This window comes from Lithobates pipiens, unplaced genomic scaffold, assembly GCF_037356315.1.
Source record: "Lithobates pipiens isolate NorthernLeopardFrog02 unplaced genomic scaffold, aLitPip1_a1.2 Scaffold_22, whole genome shotgun sequence".
Lineage (NCBI taxonomy): Eukaryota > Metazoa > Chordata > Amphibia > Anura > Ranidae > Lithobates > Lithobates pipiens.
In genome coordinates, this window is record NW_027507784.1 from 87,251,097 (window position 1) to 87,270,691 (window position 19,595).

At 45.3% G+C, this 19,595-nt stretch overlaps 1 protein-coding gene across 1 annotated transcript in view; it reads left to right on the forward strand.

The window, feature by feature from the left end:
* The window catches only part of LOC143923894 (rac GTPase-activating protein 1-like), a 168,098-nt gene that overhangs the window by 10,497 nt on the left and 138,006 nt on the right, over positions 1–19,595 (forward strand). The window contains exons 2-4 of the mRNA XM_077447838.1: positions 6,959–7,044; positions 9,099–9,301; positions 15,992–16,116. Coding sequence (XP_077303964.1) covers positions 6,959–7,044; positions 9,099–9,301; positions 15,992–16,116 — 414 coding nt within the window. The remainder of the gene's footprint in view (positions 1–6,958; positions 7,045–9,098; positions 9,302–15,991; positions 16,117–19,595) is intronic.

Below are 19,595 nucleotides of genomic sequence, written 5' to 3' on the forward strand. Positions count from 1 at the left end.
GTCTCCCCAACAGTTTGCTGGGGTGGAAAGTCTGCTTCCTCCACCCTGGCCAAGATTTGTGCACCTGGGAGACAGTACAAGAGACGTGTTGTCCCAGCAGCCAGATGAAGGAATGGAAAAGGAAGCAGCCAGCTCACCTCCCCAATGGCAGCTATACAGTTTGGGAATGGAGGAAGACGGCCTCCTGCCACAATGGTTAACCAGAGAGGAGGATGTGGAGGCCCCAGCAGAAGTGCTGCCCCCAGGGCAAAGTGCTACCAACCTCTGCCCAGCACCGGCAACAACTGTGGAGTTCCAGGGAGCCGAGACAGTCCAGCGACAAGCTGATGTAGTGAAGCTGCTACTCCCAGCTGAATTGCTGGCAACAGGACAGAGCGCCGTTGGCCTCTGCCTAGCACCTACAATGTCTCTACAGTTTCAGGAAGCTGGGGCAATCGGTCACACTGTCCAGCAGCAGACGGCGCCCCCGAATGATGACACCAACCCAGCTAAAGTGCTGGCAACCGGACAGCGGGTCCAAGACCTCTGCCCCACACCTGTGGCAGTTCTGGAGGCCCAGGTTGAGGAGGTGGTGGTCACTCCCGAGCAGCAGATCAGGACCCAAGGAGAGAACACAATGTGCACTTCGCAGCTTGAGCTGATATTGGTGGATGGGACTTCAGTCTCCACTTGTATACCCCAGGGATGCTGGGCGGTCGGCCCAGATCCCCAACAGCTTGATGGAGTGAGCACAGTCACCCTGTCTTCTCTCCAGCAGCTGAAAAGACTCCAGGGAGAAGGGCCAGTCCAGGCCTCTCCCCAGCAGTGGATATTTTCTCTGAGAGAGGCCGAGGTTGAATGAGTGAGGAATACTGTTTGGAACAATTTGTTTGGGGTACTGTGTGGATACCAGCATTAGAGGACTGGAACCACGGACTAACTTCGAAGTCAACCAGTCTGGGGTCTCCTCCTGTGTTAGTCTCCTGCCGAAAGGGGTGAAATGTGACAGATCTAGCCGGGGCCGAGGCTTTTGTAGGGGACTGAATGCAAGTAACACCACCTCAAGGGTCCCCAGGCATACAGCTCACAAAGAGCACCGTTCCCCCAAATGCCATGGCCCATAATCGCAAGGCAAGAGGCTTGCATTCAGTCCCCTCCAAAAGGTCCTGGCTAGGTCTGTCACAGGTGTCATTATGTATTATAATATTATGGTGCTGACATCTAGTGTAACTAAAACTTATTGGTTTTTATGTCTGTTAATGGTATAATCCAGCTTCCATTTATATTTGGAGCTAGTTATTTATGTCTTTAGGCCTCATGCACACTGGGTTCTGATAACAGCTGCCCCGGAGGTTTTTCTTTCGAGTGCTTGTGTGTTTATTAATTTTATTGGCCGGAATAGATCATTTATTCTGGTCACTGAATTAAAAAATGCGCTCAAACACTAAACCTGACTAGTGTCTTTATGCCAAAACGCTCATCTCCTGAATGCGTTTCTTCTGCATTCAGAAGAGGAACATTTTTATTGCCTCTGAATGCTGCTGTTCCTAAACTCTGGCAAACTATATTTTATTGAATTACGTTTAGGGGCTTTGGGGAAAAAAAAAAAAAGCAAAAAGCTCCTGAATGCACGGATGGTGTTTTTGTATTGCCTTAGACTCCTCCTTTTTTTTTTTTTTCTTCATGTTTTCTCAGTAAGGGCCGGTTCACACAGCGAGGCGCGGCGAGGCGTCTCCGACTTGCCTCGCCGCGACCTGCGGGGACCTCAGCGGCGACTTGCAGAGGACTTCTGTATAGAAGTCAATGCAAGTCGCCCCCGAAGTCGCCCAGAAGTAGTACAGGAACCTTTTTTCTGAGTCGGAGCGACTCGAGTCGCTCCTCTCAGAACGGTTCCATTGTACAGAACGGGGGCGACTTGCGGGAGCGAGGCGAGGCGAGCCGTGTCGCCTCGCTGTGTGAACCGGCCCTAAGCATGCATAGCAGGCATAAAGCTGAGAAGATTCTCTTTACACTGACTGCTGAACATCCCATATATTGCATTTTAACCATCTGGTTAAACTTGTCACCCAGGCCAGTTCTGGTGTTTCTTGCATACATGTAAACTTTTTTTTATTTTTTTTTGCTAGAAAATTACTTGTGTAGCACGGCCCCCTTGGGAGTTTTCTTAGAATTGCATGTTCTTCTGTGCAGCCTTGACCCTGTGAATGTCCCAGCCCTCCTGACACTCTAGGTTCAGACATGTTGTGTATCTTCTTTTTTTTTTTTTTTTTTTTTTTTTTTTATCCTAATGAGAGATTAAGTAATATCTGTACTAATGGTGTGTTTCCTTTTTAAAAAGCAATAGTTTAGCAGTGTTCAGAATGCAAGGCCTTGCAATTCTCTTCACCAGCAGTTGGAGCTCAAAGAAACAAGAATTTCTAAGCGTGGCACAGTGAAGTCAAGGCAAAGCAGCTGAGTCTGACCAGTAGTAACCCTTAAGGCAATCTAGGTATAGGGTGTCTGTATACAGTGTCCAGGGGAATGTCTTAGTGGCTGGTAACTGGTAAGAGGGCACCTGCCCACAAATTAAATCTTGAACTTTGTAGGGAAGAGCGATCCAAGTCAATTCTTGCTGCGGGTCAGGCTGAGATGGCGGTTTGTCTGCTAAAACAGTGAGTTATCCATCCTCTTTTTTTGGATTGAAGCTGCACAAGCTGTAAACCACATGGTAGGCCGCAATCTTCTCATACAGCGATGAACAGGTGCTTACTTGATGGGACTCGGGAAGCATGAGAGCTTGGGCCTGGTCGCAGATCCCTTTATAGCAGGGGTCTCAAACTAGCAGCCCTCCAGCTCTTGCAAATCTACAAGTTCCATCACACCTCTGCCTGTGGGAGTCATGCTTGTAACGGTCATGCTTGTAACGGTCATGCTTGCAGTGCCTCATGGGACCTTACACTCTTCACAGTGAATCCAATGCAACAGGTTGCATCAGTCTAGGGGATGATGGGACAGGAAAGCCCATGAAAGGTAGCGGGTGGAGGCGGCAAAAGATGGGACCCCCTTCTGCCACATGTGAAACTGATTGGGCTGCTGTAGGGCCAATCGGATCACTTTTTACCAGAAAGTACATAGTTCCCAGCTGACCCGGATTTTGAGGGACTGTACCTGATTTGGATCAAGGTCCCTCTTTCCTCCTCATTAGTACCTCCTTTTGGTCTGATCTATATAGATGTATATAGAATGCACTTTTTATCTTTGGATGAAGGGTTAAGTACATGGTAACTCTTTCAATTTCTAAATTGTTGCATTTGTAAAATTTAAAAAGCCAGTATAAAGGAACAGTAGTAGTAGTAAAAAAAAAAAAAACACAAGTACTTTTTTTATTTTACACCTAAACCAGAACTTAATATTTTAAAGTATAACTAAAGGCAAAACCATTTTTTTTTTTTTTTTTTTTTTTTTTTTAAGTTTTGGATAGAGTGGAGAGCAATTAGAACCCCTGTTAGGTTTTATTGCTGTCTGTGCCCCCATTAAGGAGATTCATCCTCCTTTTTTGTCCTGTTTTCCCATTATTATTGAAAGTTAAAAAGAAAATCAAAATTTTTTGGGCTGTCCCCAGAAAAGTAATGGAGGTGATATCTTCCAATGGGCACACAAGTTCTGATGGCCTAGGGTGTCCCCAAGAAATTCCCTTAACCACTAGCCGGCCAGCTTACGCAGATATACTGCGGCAGGCCGGCTCTCCTGCGCAATAAGACGTCCCTGTATGTCGGTCCATTCAAGGGGGATAGCGGGCACAGTGTGATCGGGAACAGCTATCTGTCATGTTTCAGTAAGCCCCCCCCCCCCCCCCCGTTAGAACACACTTAACCCCTTGATCGTACCCCAGTGTTAACTCTTTCCCTGCCACTGACATATATTGCGATTTATTATTATTTTTTTTTTTTTTTTTTTTTTTTCCCTAAACTGATAAAAGCATAAATACGTTTTTATTCTTTCAAAATCGTCGGGTTTTTTTGTTTTATAGCGCAAAAAATAAAAACTTCAGAGGTAATTAAATACCACCAAAAGAAAGCTGTATTTGTGGGTAAAAAGGGACATCAATTTTGTTTGGGTACAGCGTTGTCCGACCACACAATTGTCAGTTAAAGCGACGCAGGGCCATATTGCAAAAAATAACCTGTTCATTAAGGGGGCATATCCTTCCGGGGGCTGAAGAGATTCATTTTGCAGGAATTTTCTCTCACTTCCTATTTGGCAATGGGACAGGAAGTGAAGGAAAATTCCTGCAAATTAACCACTTCAGCCCATTCCATACCCAGAAAAGCGTATGGAATGGCTGGGGGCACCTCCTGTATTGCTCAAGGGAGGTTTCCATGCCCATAAAACCTCATTGAGTCTAAGGTGACCAACCTATGCCAGCAGAAATGGTCCTCCTCCCTCCTCCCTCCTCCTCCTCCACCCTCAGTTTTGATGGCATGACCAAGTTCAATTTTATTGTTAAAATATGAGATAAAGTGTGAACATCGGCAATACACAATGGTAAAAAAATTTAAGGTTAAATTTTAATTCTGCTCTCAAGAGTTTCTACTTTTTAAATAAGATTGTTTTGTGACTGTGTTGGTTTTTAAAAGCATCTCACTAAATATTCCATTTGACAATGTTGCAGTGTTTTCATATGCCGTGGATACAGATCTGAGTTCCCCACGTGACTTGAAGCTGTGCTGATGCCATGTACGGCTCCTCTCCCCCCTGCCGATGTCCATTAACCCCCTTCCAACATGCCGAGAATAGTACGGCTCCCTATAGGCACGCTGATTCCTGCAGTCCTAGTTAATGATCACTGTACATTCGGGTCTCCCAACACAGCTCTTGATTGAGGTCTGCCTGCGAAAGCTCCACGCTAAAAGTAGTCAGATCTATTTCATCGAACGTACTCCGACAGCTCCCGCTGTCAGGCCTCTGGATTCCCCAGCAAAGGATTCTGGGAATATGTTCAATAAAACGTGGGAATGTGAAAATGCTGGTTCTGTTTGATTTTATAATGGCAAAAATAGATACTTTTTTATTTTGGTAAGTGGTTCTGGAGCTGGAGTTTGGAGTTCTAAAAGCACTGCACAATCTTTTCTAGAGCGATTTTAAACCTGGCAATACACAGCTCGAATTTCGGCTGACTCTTGTGTACTCAATCAAAATTCAAGCCGTTGGTGACTCAACAAAAGTTGTTTTTTTCAATCAGTTTTGTCAAAGAAGCCAGATGGAAAATTGTCAAACACTGACTGACGGCATCCAATTTGATGTAGTTTGGGTATTCTGACAGCCGTGAGTGCCAGCCTGGTGCAAACAATAGCCGGGGGGGGGTGGGGGAATTCCTGCATTCACACTGTTTTTAGCTTGATTGGAGAAATGTATATATGTATGGCTAGCCTTATAGGCATATTTAAATGAAGGAAAAAAAAATTCTGGGAAAGTATAGGCACATTTGTGATCCTTGGCTTGCTCAAATTGGCCAGTTGTCTACCAACACTCATGCCAGTTTGAAAGTCTGGGTGTAAATGATAAACCTGACTTGCACAATGGAGCCACATCAGGCATGACTGGCTCCTGTGGTTTTAATGTACCTGGATGCCTTCAGTTCCAATTGAAACTATTATAACTAAAAATAAAACATTTTGGCATGGGATTATCATGCAATCAAAAATCACCTTGTAGGCCTTTGTCTGTACAAAACCACATATTCTGGATCTAAGAGCCTGCTGATGAAAATTCACACTGATGCCGCGTACAAACGATTGGACTATCCAGCAGACTTGGTCCGCCGGACCAGAGTCTGCCGGACAATTCGCCCGTGTGTGGGCTCCGGCTGACTTTTTCTTCCCAAAAGTCCGGTGGACTTAGAAAGAAGTCTTGACTCAAAATTGTCCGCCGGACTGCCGAGTCCGCCCGTCTGTGTGCTAGTGAGCCAGACTTTTGAAATGAATGGACTTGCCCACACACAGAGTAAAGTCCGTTCATTTTGAACGTGACTCCAGGTAGACAGGACTAGCGAAGGAAGTCAATGTCGCTGCCTCCATCGGTGAGATTGACACCTCGCAAGCCCCGTCGCCTGGTATGGATTAAAAGGGGAACCCCTACGCCAAAAAAAAAAAAAAACTGCGTGGGGGTCCCCCCAAAGTCCATACCAGACCCTTATCTGAGCACGCAGGCTGGTCAGCAAAGGGGGTTGGGACGAGTGAGTGCCCCCCCCCCCTCCTGAACTGTACCAGGCCATGTGCCCTCAACCCCAAAGCACCTTGTCCCCATGTTGATGAGGACAAGGGCCTCTTCCCGACACCCCCCCCCCCAATGTTAAGGACACGTGGCCTGGTATGGTTCGGGGGGGGGGGGCACTTGCTCGCCCTCACCCCCTTTCCTGATCAGCCGGGCTGCGTGCTCGTATAAGGGTCTGGCGTAGGGGTTCACGAGGTGTCGATCTCGCCAATGGAGGCGGCGACATTGACTTCCTTCGCTAGTCCCGTCTACCTGGAGTCACGTTCAAAATGAACGGACTTTACTCCGTGTGTGGGCAAGTCCATTCATTTCAAAAGTCCGGCGGACTTCTGCCACAAGTGCGGCGGATTGTCTGCCGGAAAAATCTGGTCGCGTGTGGGCAGGTCCCCTCATTCGGAAAGTCTGACGGACCTCTACTGCAAAGTCCGACGGCTTGTCCACCAGACAGTCTGATCGTGTGTACGCGGCATGAGAGTTGACTTATATCATGGTGTGACCTTGAATGGTGAAGATTTGTAGCAACTTCATTGTTTTCAGTAAAAGACCACACACCTAATGTAGGGTTCTTTAGGCTAATTTTTTATACTGTGCTGTTGGTCTTCTGCAATGGGCTACATTGGTTGTGTACTTTTCTAATGTTCTGCTGAGTGTGGGGGAGATATTGGCATGCTAACAGTGTGACTGACTGTAGTGTATCCTTTTAATATAATTTTTATTTGTGGAACAGGATGGGGGAGTCACGGAAGAAGGCCCCTCAGTCTTGCATGGACAGCTTCCTGAAGCTCATCAACTTTAACGTGGCTGTGGAGGAAGGTAATTATCTTCTGTCATAACATTTTGTCATATCATAAAAGTTACAGAGTCTCCCAAGAACTTCTGCTCTCTAGCACCTTGCATTGCCTCCTCCCATGCTCACCCACAGGACTTCTGCAGAGCTTATCCCAATCTGTCCAGTTATCTCCTACTCCTCGGTCTAGGACAGGGATCGCCAAACTTTCTAAGCAAAGAGCCAGTTTACCGTCCTTCAGACGGGCTGAATTGTGGCCAGTGGGAAAAGAAAATGCCTCAGACGTGGTGAACGGGGGTAAAATAATAACATGCCGCCTGTGGGCAGTAGGCGTAATTGGTATAAGTAGGAAGCATATTCTCCATCATAGTTGCCAGTGGGAGAAATGGTGCCTTGTTGGGTGTCAGTGGGAGGAATAGTGCCCTAAGGGCCATATAAAGCATAGCAAAAGGGCCTCATCCCATCCACGGGCCACAGTTTGGAGACCACTGATCTAGGCGATCCCTTGAAACCTATATTTTCAGGGATGCCCACCATGACTCTACCTTATAAACTGTACTTCTACTCTCTCCATCAATGCATACCACACAGTTTTTTTTTTTTTTTTTTTTATATCTCTTGCCTTTCACTTTTAGATTGTAAATTCTCATGAGCAGGACCCTCTGAACCCTCTTGTATTCTGCAGTATTGTAACTGTAGGCTTTATTTTGTAAAGCACTGTATAATCAATCCAGAATATATTGGCCAAATGGTGCTCAAGGAGACTTCCAATGGCGGCTTGGTTGTGAATGGTGGGAAGACCCTCTTCTTTAGGTCAACCTTGGGGCCCAAAGGAAGTATCTTTTCATTTAAAAGGGCAATCGCTTTTAAAACAGTCACATTTCCTTAATTTCCCATGCTGTCTGGAACTTTACCTGCTCTGAGCCGTAGGGTTGTGCAGAAGCCAACATAGATGGTGGCCCTACCTTCTTTCCTACATGGCTAACTTATAAAGAAAGTAGACCTTTTACAAAGGGAAGCAACTAAATACAGAAATTTAAGGCGGATATGGGAGTTTTTTTTTTTTTTTAAATGCCAAGTGATTTGCAATTCGGTTCAGATAATCTGACCTCCCTGTAGATTAAGTAATAAAACATAAACTGTAATGTACAGGTGGTGGTCAGACAATAGAGGTGAAGTGGTTTGCCCATGAGGTTATCCTTGTGTTTATAAGCATGCGTCGCTTCCTCCAGTCTGAGTGCTGCTGTTGTTGAGGTGGTACGGGAAAGTAATAACCAGGTATATTGTGGTACCTATGCTACATGTGGTTGAAAATGCTTTTCTTAAAATCAAAGCACTATAAGGCCAACAGTGTGGGGAGACCCCTCCAAACTGAGGTCTACAGTGAGTGGTAGCGTTACTACTATGGTATGCAAAGATACTTTAGACAACTGTGCTCTTTCAAACTTGTAACAGTTTGGGGTAGGCTCTTTTCTGTTCCAGCTTGACTGTGACCCTATGTACAAAGCTAACTCCATAAAGACGTAGTTTGATCAGTTTGGTGTGGAGGATCTTTAGCCTAGAATACAAAGCCCTGACCTAAGTCCTACTGAACACCTTTTGGGATGAATTGAAACAAGCAAAGTCTTCTCGAACAACATTAGCATCTGACCTCACAGGTTTTTTTTTTCACTGAATGGACACAAATTTCCACAGAACACTCCGAATTCATGTTGAAAGCCTTCCTTGGAAAGTGGAGGCTGGTATAGCTGCAAAGGGGACCCAATGCATAATAATGGTCATCCTTTTGGAAAAAGATGTCCAGTAAGCCCATCTTGGTAAAGTGTTGGCCAACTTTTGGCCATGAAGTGTAAGAGGATCAGTAAAGAGTGATCACTTTTCCACTCAAAAAAGATCTAAAAGTCTATGTGTAACTGATTTAAAAAAAAAAAAACTAAAATAGTTGTGCCTTGAGTTGAGTTTTAAGAAGGTACAACATGCATATGTAAACAGACCTGGCCAACCTCATGTATCTGCCATCTATGGATGAGTTTTTTGAGTAATTTATAATTTTATAATGTTCTTTTTTGCTTATTTTAAGACTTCATAAAGGTTGCTCACAGCTTTGAAGCATCTAGAAGGAAATGGCAGCAGGCAGAGATGGAGCTGAGGGAGAAGCGGGAATTGCTGCTCCGATGTGAGATCGAGCGCTCAGCGCTGCAGGTAAAGCTGAAACACGCCCGAAACCAGGTGGATGTGGAGATGAAGAGGCGCCAGAGAGTAGAGACTGAGCTACAGACTATGGTAACTTTTTTCGTATAGTGTTGTCTTTCCAGTCAAGATACGTTTTTATTTTACACAACCATTTTAAAGTGGATCTCTTCATTGTCTTTCTAGAATATTCAACCTCCCCCATCCCATTACACAATTGGATATTCAATTTTATTTTTCCATTATAAAATACCTTTTTTCAGGGCCTGGCCCTGTGATTTAGACAATTGAGCTCCATGCACACTAGTATTTTTTTTTTTTTTTTTTTAAGCTTCTAGAAGCTAAATTGTGTTATCCTATGTGTCCATGCACACTACTTTAGGCTATTAGCATTTTTTGAGGTTCAGTGTTTAGGAGCAGGACTTTTTTTTTTTTTTTTTTTTTTTTTTTTTTTTTTTTTGCGTTTTTCCAGCAGAAAAAACAATGCAGCTTCTTATCTTTTTTTTTTAATTGTATATGTTCCAGTTTAAGCTGATACTAGGACTGCTGCCCCAGGTTTCCTGTTTCAGAGCGGCTCCTTTCTCTTGGAGCATCCTATGTAGCCAACCTTGCATGCATTTTTGTGCCTCCCCAAACTGTGTTTAACAATGGAAACACACCGCCCCATAGACTAGGTTGGCAAGGAACTGATTTCCCCCCCAGGAATTTACTGGGGAATGTCTTACTTTTTTGCTATGTGTTGAGCTAAAAACGCTGAGAGTTTATTACTACTTTACTAAGAAAGTGGATATGTAAAAGTGCAGCTAGAGTTTCAGAAATATTTGTAATTTCATAATGCCTACTATCCTCAACGAAAAGGAAAATCATTTAGGGTACGATGAAAAATGCATAAGACGGCACCTCCCAGTGGGCACCAGTAGCGGCCTTCTGGCCTAAATGAGGATAGCATTTATCCATACTCCTATAAGAAGCACCAGCAGCAGGCTTCAGGCCTCCATCAGACTAGCATGGACCCACCCTTCCATATGAAGTACCAACACTGGACACCAGTAGCAAATTCTAAGCCTCTATCAGGCTAGCATGGAACCATACTTTTTTATAAGAAGCACCAACCATGAGCACCAGTAGCTGCCTTTTATCAGGATGGTATTTATCTATACTTCTATAAGAAGCACCAGTAGCAGGAATTCAGTCCTTCATCAGGTGAGTGTGGACCCACCCTCCCATAAAAAGCAGCAACACTAGACACCAGTAGTAGGCTTTTAACCACTTGCTGACCACCCCATGCTGATGTCCCTATTTTGGGGACGGATATCGTTGTTATGGCAGCAGCTAGCTGCCATAACCCTGATATCCCCGTGTTCGGCCGGCGGTCAGCTACAAGATAAAAGTGGACTCTGTGGCGGATTCGCTGTGAGATCCCTTTTATCGGTGGCATGAGAGGAGCCCCCCCTCCCACCGCAATCCGGTGCCCTCCGCCGCTTACCGGAGCGGTCGGCTGCGGCGGACACTATCGCATCTGTCCCCTGGGCTGACATGGAGACAAGTGAGGGGAAGATAGGCCCCCACCCATCTCCATGACAATACAGGGCGGAAGTGATGTCCAAACGTCACTTCCGCCCATGGCTCTTAAAGGGACAATTTTTGTATCTTTTTTTTTTTTTTTTACTGCATTTTAGTGTAAATATGAGATCTGAGGTCTTTTTGACCCCAGATCTCATATTTAGGAGGTCCTAGCATGCTTTTTTTTCTATTACAAGGGATGTTTACATTCCTTGTAATGGGAATAAAAGTTACACTTTTTTTTGTGTTTTTTTTTTTTAACAGTATAAAAATGAAAAGTAAAAGGCAAAATAAATAAGAATTTTTTTTTCTTTTTTTTTTTTTTAAACTCACCCCGACGAGCTTGCGTGCAAAAGCGAAACGCATACATGAGTAGCGCCCGCATATAAAAACAGTGTTCAAACCACACAGAAATCTCCACGATCGGTAGAGCGAGAGCAATAATTCTATCCCTAGACCTCTGTAACGCAAAGCATGCAACCGGTAGAATGTCGCCTATGGAGATTTTTAAGGGTAAAAGTTTGTCACCATTCCCCGAGTGGGTGCAATTTTGAAGTGTGACATGTTGGGTATCAATTTACTCGGTGTAACATTATCTTTCGCAATCTAAAAAAAATTTGGCTGACTTTACTGTTGTCTTATTTTTTTTTTTTTATTAAAAAAAGTTGATTTGTTTTTCAAAAAAAGTGCACTTGTAAGACCGCTGCGCAAATACGGTGTGACAGAGTATTGCAACGACCGCCATTTTATTCTCTAGGATGTTAGAAAAAAAAATGTATAATGTTTTGGGGGTTCTAAGCAATTTTCTAGCAAAAAAAAAAAAAAAACGTTTTTAACTTGTAAACGCCACATCTAAAAAAGAGGCCTGGTCTTAAAGTGGTTAAGCCTCCATCAGGCTAGCAAGGACCCACACTCCCATAAGAATCACTAGCACATGGCTTCAGGTCTCTATCAGAAGAGCATGGACCCACATTCCTATAGGAAGCACGAGGCATTAGTAGAAGGTTTCAGGCCTCCATCAGGATAGTTTGCACCAACAGTCCTCATTGCCATATTACACCCCTGGCTCCTGAAGCTGTGGGGTCTTGCAATCAACCAAGAAAACCATAGAGGAACTAGATTTCTTTCTATTAGAAAAAGAAGAAAAGGGGACTTTAGATGAGGCGTGTTGCTGATTGAAAACTTTAATCAAAATTATTTATTTAATAAGTACACACCATATCATAAAAAGTGTCACTCTAAGGTATAAGACACCATTTACTGTGGTACACTTCTTTGAATACATTTGTTAGAATATACAATTATTTTACAGAGTACAATAGAACATCATTGACAATGCAGATGCATAGACATACTCATCCATTCATAAAACCAATAAACATAAGCAAATGCTCATAGTAAGCCGAAATGATCTGGGCATCGGTTGAATATATACTCGACGCACGTTTCATGGCTCTTGCCAATCGGGAGTAAAGATGCTCTGAAATTTAAATTAAGAATATCTGTAAATATGGGATAACCTTTAAGCGGAGAACCATCTCTCAAGAAAAAGGGGGAGCTATACCTCGCTGTCTCTCTACTTCACCTGCATTGCTGCTGTTCTGACACAAAGTGTCTGCCTATCGGATAGTGTCCGGGCCGTACTGCGCAGGCGCAGCGCTTGCGCAGTACAGGGGACAAGGAGAAGCCGAACATCTGAGAAGAAGAGTCTAGGTTGAAGCCCCACCATCCAAGTGGACATAGGGATGCAGACAAGATCCTTCTGTCTCAAAGCATCTGCTCTGGCCACCAGGTCCTTAAAGCAGAGTTCCACCCATAAAAGCAACTTCCGCCGATTGGATTCCTCCCCCAAGTATTTGTAGCTGCTGACTTTTTAAATTTTCTTTTTTTTTTTTTTTTTTTTTTTACCCAGGCGGAACTCCACTTTAAAGCATAACTAAACTCAAGAACAAAAATGCAATCTTACTAGTCCTTGGATATGGTGGCTGTATTAGTGTTCTTTTAAGCAGGTACTGAGAATGCCTGCGGATCCTGTCAGAAGTTGGTGTCCTTCCCTGACCTGGAAGCAGAAAATCATGTTTTTCTTGTGTAAACTACTTATCCCATCAACTCCTATTTAATGGAGATGAACAAAAGCAGACATGTTTGAAGTCCAGCCTTTGGGACAACCATGGCTCTTACCATAGATACAGTGGAGGAGTGAGCATAGACCAGGAAGTGTGTAGCTTGCAGGTTCACTTAAAGGGGGGGGGGGGGGAAGCCAAAAAGAAAACAAATGCAGCCACCGCATTGAAATACTTTGTAAACTGAAATATATTAGATTCTTATTTTTGGATAGAAGGAGGTCAAGTCTGCTGGAGACACCACACAGATTTGTAGGAGGCGTGATATAATGTAGGGTCAGGGACGCCTATGCATACAGATGTCTAGGGCCCTGTTCCCACATTACCTTCTCTGATCATGTTCGTTGGGATGTGCTATAATACACGTTACCAAAGCCAATGGGGTTTTTTTTGTTTTTGCGTTGAAGCCCATATCGGTCAATGGTAATACGTGAAAATAGTTTTTCATGTATATTTCCTTTTTCATAGGGGTGTTTATTTTTTTTTTGTATTTTATTTTTTTATTTTTTATTATTATTGGACATGAAAACGGATTCAAATCGCACATCAATCAATGCATGTTAATAATTGTATGAAAACAAAATGCAACAGGTAACATTAGGTAGATAAATTGATGTGGACAAAACTCGAGGGCCAAACACACTTTAATTAACTATTTTGATTTTCTGAGAAGCGTATAACATTCTAGAAAAAAGGTAAATTCACAGGTATGGCTAGTAAATTAAGTGCTGTCGTGCCATCCGATTGCCAACACACTCCAGGGCTTTTGATTGGATGGGAGATATTACATTTGCAACACCACTCGCAAACAATGATTTGAATTATAATTGTGAGGACAGAAGGGCAGTGACGGCCAACATTTCTCATGAGTTGTGATAGTCCCTGTACAGCGCAATTCCACAATTATTCTGGTCATAAGCATTAATGGAAAATTTTTCTCTTTTAATGTGACGGGCCGGTTTTTAAAGAAACCCATTATATATTTTTAATGAGTAATCATTTTAAATTTATTTTTTATAAGGTTGCCTGGGAGTAATGGTCGGTGTGATGTTTTATTTCCTCTTGCTTGCCGAGCCATGTTTTTAAAAGTGTTTCGTTTTTTTTATAAGTAGATTTGAAGAAGCTCCCGATAGAGGATGTCTATGCTGAATAATTACTGAAGGCAAAAACTGTCGCAGGATGGGACACACAGAGTGCCAGGACAAGGTCACCTACAGCCCAGAGAGAATGTACTAGGTGTCCCCCCCCCCTCCAACCCCTCCCTTCCTGCGACAAGTCTTTCCCCCAGCTTGCTCTCGGGCTCTCCATATGTCCCAAGAACCCCCTCTCCGGCAAAAAAAAAAAATTCCTCCAATTTATTTTCTGAGCATGATTCTCTCTCCCCCCCCCCCCCCCCCCTCCCACAAAAATAAGATCTTGGCACAAATATCCCAACCCCCCCCCCCCCCCTCCCCTCCAAATCGTCACTCCTAGCACACCTCCCAAAAGTTCTCCTAAAACAATTCTTGCCCTCTGCCATTCCCCCTTCCACCACAAATGTCCCAACCACCTCACATGATACCACAGTGCCACCCATCCTGCCCACCCCTTGTCCTGGTTCCGAGGAGGGCATATTGCATGTGGTGTTTTTTATTTTATTTTTTTTATTTTTTTTTTTTCTATGCAATACTATTTATTATTCTACCCCTACCCCCAAGGTCCCATCAAATGGGGCTAGAGAGGGAGGAAAGGGACTTCATATGTGTTCCCTCTAAGGCACATTGAAACAAAATATAAAAGTAACTTTATTACAACACTACAGCACATTACAAGCACAGGTGTTTCGTCGTTTTATAGAATAACCTCATCAGGGCTCAAAATTATGATTGGAATTTCAGTGCAGCAGAGACAATAAAAGTGGGAAATAAAAGGAAAGCCCAAAATGTGTGTTTTCTTCGTTTTTTGTTTTTGTTTTTTGTTTTTTTGTTCTGGATAGCGGGAAAGGATTAGAACTCCTGTCAGGGGTCTTTTTATCACTGTTCATGACCCTGTTATGGAGATTCACCCTCTTTATGTGTCTTGTTTACTGTTATTGCTAAAAGTAAAAAAAAAAAAAAAAAATCTCAGTTTTGACTTGTGGCCAGAACGGGATTAAAGGGGAAATCTTGCAACAGGGACACTAGTTCCGGTGACAACCAGGGATTTCCTCTCCCACAGAATATGTACACCCAACATTTCATATTCCTGATATGTGGCTGCTGTACCATGTACTTGTATGAAAGGAGTATCTTGTTTTCTTTGTATTGATTCCTTTGTGTGAAATCCCTGGTGTCCCTGCCAGTCCCTCTGCTTTCCTATTAGAACTGACTACACTAGCCATGAAAGCATAGCGTGGTCAGTTTTCTACCTGTGCTGCTAACTTCTCCAATGTTTACTAGGGTTGCCACCTGTCCGGGATTCACTCGGACTGTCTGGGTTTTGAATCATGTGTCCAGGTTTCAGGCAGACTGAAACCCGGACACATTATTCAGGCCGGGCTGTGGCTCCCCAAGTAACCAAGATATTCGCACACAAATCTGTTGCCATCTGGGAGCAGTTTGGCATCACTGGGGGGGCAGGCCGATGATGTCAGCAAGAGCAATTTGGCCACATCACTGTTCGCTGCGGCACACTATGCGCACCGCATCACTACTCTCCTTGAGGGCACCCAAAGGTGTCCCAGGCCACTAAAGTGTTTGGCTTGAAGAAAAGGTGGCAACCCTAATGATTACTCTTGTCCTGACATGCTCAGATCAGTATGCTGCTGTTTTCTCTTTCCCCAGCTGCGAGCATATACAAAAAAGGAAAAAAAATGGTGTGTATGTTAAATCTGTTCATAAATGTTTTGCATTTAATTTCTGTTTTTAAACCAAATGGGTTGTAATCGCGTTAATGTATCCAAAACGGGGAGGAAAAAAGTTTTCCTTTGCCTCTACATTGGGAACTCTCTTGATTTCGATTTGATGGGCAATTTTGTATTTTGACAGCAATAATAAATATGTTTATAGAATTTCTTTAGCAGGTTCCTCTCTTAGATATCCTAACTATATCATAACTATAAAAAATGTGTATTTAATAGGAGCGTCAGATGCAACTGCTTGGAGAGCTCATGCAAAGCGACGGCCAGACAGCGGCCCCCCTCGGTGACTCTGCATGGGCATTTTTTGGAGGCCAGAAGACCGCCACCCATGGATCTGGCAGCAGGTATGAAGTTATTTGCATCTGTATAACGTTCCGATTGGCAGTAGACTTGTAAAAAGGACCCTTAAAGGAAGGGACACAAGTACATCCCAGTACAATGGGACTTTAAAGATGAACAAACGAAGAATCTACTTACTTCCTTATTAACCTTTACCCTGGCTCTGTCCACCTTTTTTTGATCAGACAGCGCCCACCTCCACGAAGTCCTGCTGACCATATCCGACCACACTATGACCATCCCCGGGAAGGAAGCCTTTAACCTCAGGAAATCGCACTTTATGTCCCTGATAAGGTCCCTCATGGACCTTGCCCCCATGTCATTTCCCCCCACATGTAAAAGCAGGACATCTGGTGGCTGGTCCAGGTGAGAGAATCTAAGCACCTCCTCAAAACCCTGCTCCACCGCATACCGGGGACCCCGAGCCACCAAACCTGCGCCTCGTGCCTGGGTATCTGAAGTTGTCTGCTGTTCGGCCGAATGTCTGCTCTTTGAACACCAAGCCAGCTTCATAACCTGCGAACAAGAAGAATTAAACACACGAAAAAACAAACCTAACATCCACATAAACCAACAGCCCCCCCAACCACTTCCATACCAACAACCCTCATGCCAACAGTTGAGGACGAACATACAACCTAAACCTATCTGAATCCCACCTCCCAAGTCTCCTAAAAGCCTCCAAACTTAGCCCGGCCATGGAAGCCTCGGTGGCTGCCCCAATGCGGAAGGAGTGGGATGAAAAGTTCCGCGGGTCGAACCCCCCCTTCTGCCACTCATTTATTAAGGACCGCACTAAACTGGAATTTGGACAGAAAAGAACCATCCACGTGGACAAAAAAGAGGCCCGAAACCGGCGGCCTCAGGTGCAAAAAGGCCTTCACCGCCCTTACTGGGCAGATGTCGGTCTCGGCGATTCTTCCAACCTCCACTTGCACCCCTTTCCCTTCCTGGTCCATTTTTGACCGTCGTAACCAAATCCTAACCAGGTCTCGGCCAAATAGTTCACTAATTCTGAAAGCCCCGAAAAAGGCTAAGGAAAAAGCCACCCAAAATAGGACCTGCTCCTAAACAGAACTACAGACCGTCCCTACCACTCGACACAGGCCGCGAAGCACATTAAAGGAAACCAGATGTCTCCCATCCCTCCGCCTATGCACCTTCCGATAGCCTTTAACTGCCTGCCTCAGCCAGAATTCTTTAATGTAATCCCGGTCCCCTTGCCATTTAAACAAAAAAAGGCCAACCCCGCCAGTTTTCGGTCAATTGAGGCTGCTGAAACCATAGCCTTGCTAAGGAAGTAGAATACAGCTTGGGCCATGCCGATCGCTGCTAGGCATTCCGACCATTCCTGCCATACCCTTGAGAAGGCCTTCCAGGTAGCCCTACTCACGGACACTTCGATCCACCTGGTTGTGATTCCAACACTATGCTCCAAATCCATGCCGGACAGCTGATCCCGTGACGCTCTGCCTCCGGTGCCAGTCCCTGGAACCTGTCCCACTGAAAATGAGACAGAGCATCAGCCAGCGTGTTGTCAACCCCCGGCAGGTGCACAGCATAGATGAAAGCATTTACCTGTAAGCAACGCAGAACCAAATGGCGTAAAACCCTGACCACCGGCCCAGAGGCCGCTGTCAGCCGATTGACCACTTGCACCACCCCTAAGTTGTCGAAATTGAAGAGCACCTTCAGGTTCCAAAAAGATTCCCCCCAGATTTCCATGGCCACCAAAATGGGAAATGGTTCCAGAAGGACCAGGTTCTTCAAAAACCCGACCTCAGACCACTCTCTTGGGGGCCAATGTTCCACGCACCATTGGCCTTTAAAGTAGGCCCCGAAGCCCGTGGACCCCGCAGCATCTGTCAACAATTCCAGGTCCCAATTACTAATTGGACCTGACATCCCGTTAAATGATGCCATGAACTCCTGCCATACCCTCAGGTCATCCCTGTGGTCCTGCTTCAGGGTCACATAATGGGTTGAGGCCCGCACACCCGAAATGGCCGCGGCCAGCCGGCGGCAAAAGATCCGCCCCATCGGAATAATCCAACAAGCGAAGTTCAGCTTGCCTAACAACGATTGCAACTGACGCAGTTGCAACTTGCAAACGCCGGCAGTCCCTCGTATTTCCTCTTGCAGCATCTCCAATTTGTCCCAGGGCAACCTGCATTCCATCTTCTCTGAACCAATCACGATCCCCAAGAAAGTGATGCAAGTCGTGGCCACTTCCGTCTTTCCCGGTGCCAGCGGGACACCGAGGCGTTCCGACAGATGTTGCAGCGTTCCCAATAGAACCGTGCAAACGTTCGTGCCTGCCGGGCCAACACCTAAAGTCATCCAGGTAGTGAATGACCGAGTTGATGGCCAACACATCTCAGACAGCCCACTCTAAAAAGGAACTGAACTGCTCAAAGAAGGCCCAGGAAATCGAACAACCCATAGGCAGGCAGCGATCCACGTAAAACCCCCCCTTCCCAGGTGCACCCAAGAAGCCGAACGCTATCCGGGTGAACTGGTAAGAGTCGGAAAGTCGACTCAATGTCCGACTTGGCCATCAACGTCCCCTAGCCATAATGCCAGACCCACGACACGGCTGCGTCAAAGGAAGTGTACGTTACCACACACTCCTCAGGCACAATGGCGTAGTTAACCGAACCCCCTTTTGGGAAAGACGGGTGATGAATCAACCTGAACTTGTTGGGCTCTTTTTTTCGGAACCACCCCCAGCAGAGAGACCACCAAGTTAGGGAGGGGAGCCTCCCAAAAAGGGCCAGCCATGCCTCCCAACGTGACTTTTTTCCAACTTTTCAGTAACCACTGCCGAATACAGCAGCGCCGACTTCAAATTTTTGGCCAAGGGGGGTGCCGATGTCAACGAACAAGGAATCCTGAATCCCAAAGTAAACCCCCGCCTCCAACATTTGCACCCCCGCCCAGTCGGGGTATCTATTGAGGAAAGACCGCATCCTTTCCACCCCCACCGGAGTCGTCCTTTTTGTTAACAGAATCTCCGGGACGCCCTTTTTCCTTAAAGCATTTTGCAAATGCGTGTGAACCTCCGCAGCCGGAGCACATGTGCTTTAAACGACAGTTCGATCCAAACTTGCACGTGCCCTTGTTGAACTGCCAGCAAAAACCGCATCGGTTTTCGGTCAGTTGTCCCGAGGTTGCTGAACCTCCCGACCCCCGTCTGAAAAAACTGGCTAGGAGCCCTCGCCGCATCATCAAGACGGTCAGACTGCCATCCGTTGCTGAAATTGCTCATCATACCGGAGCCACGCCGTACATCATATGCGCCTCACTAATGGCCTCCAGATACACAAACTGCGTTGAGCAGTGCTCCGGAGTTCTTTCTCCCACGACGCTCGCCAAGGTGGCAAATGCCTTCAGCCAACTGGAGAAGGTACGAGGGATTAATCTGTACCTCTGCTTCTCCTCATCCTCCTCCTCCTCCTCCTTCCTCTCCTCTGGCTTCACCGGA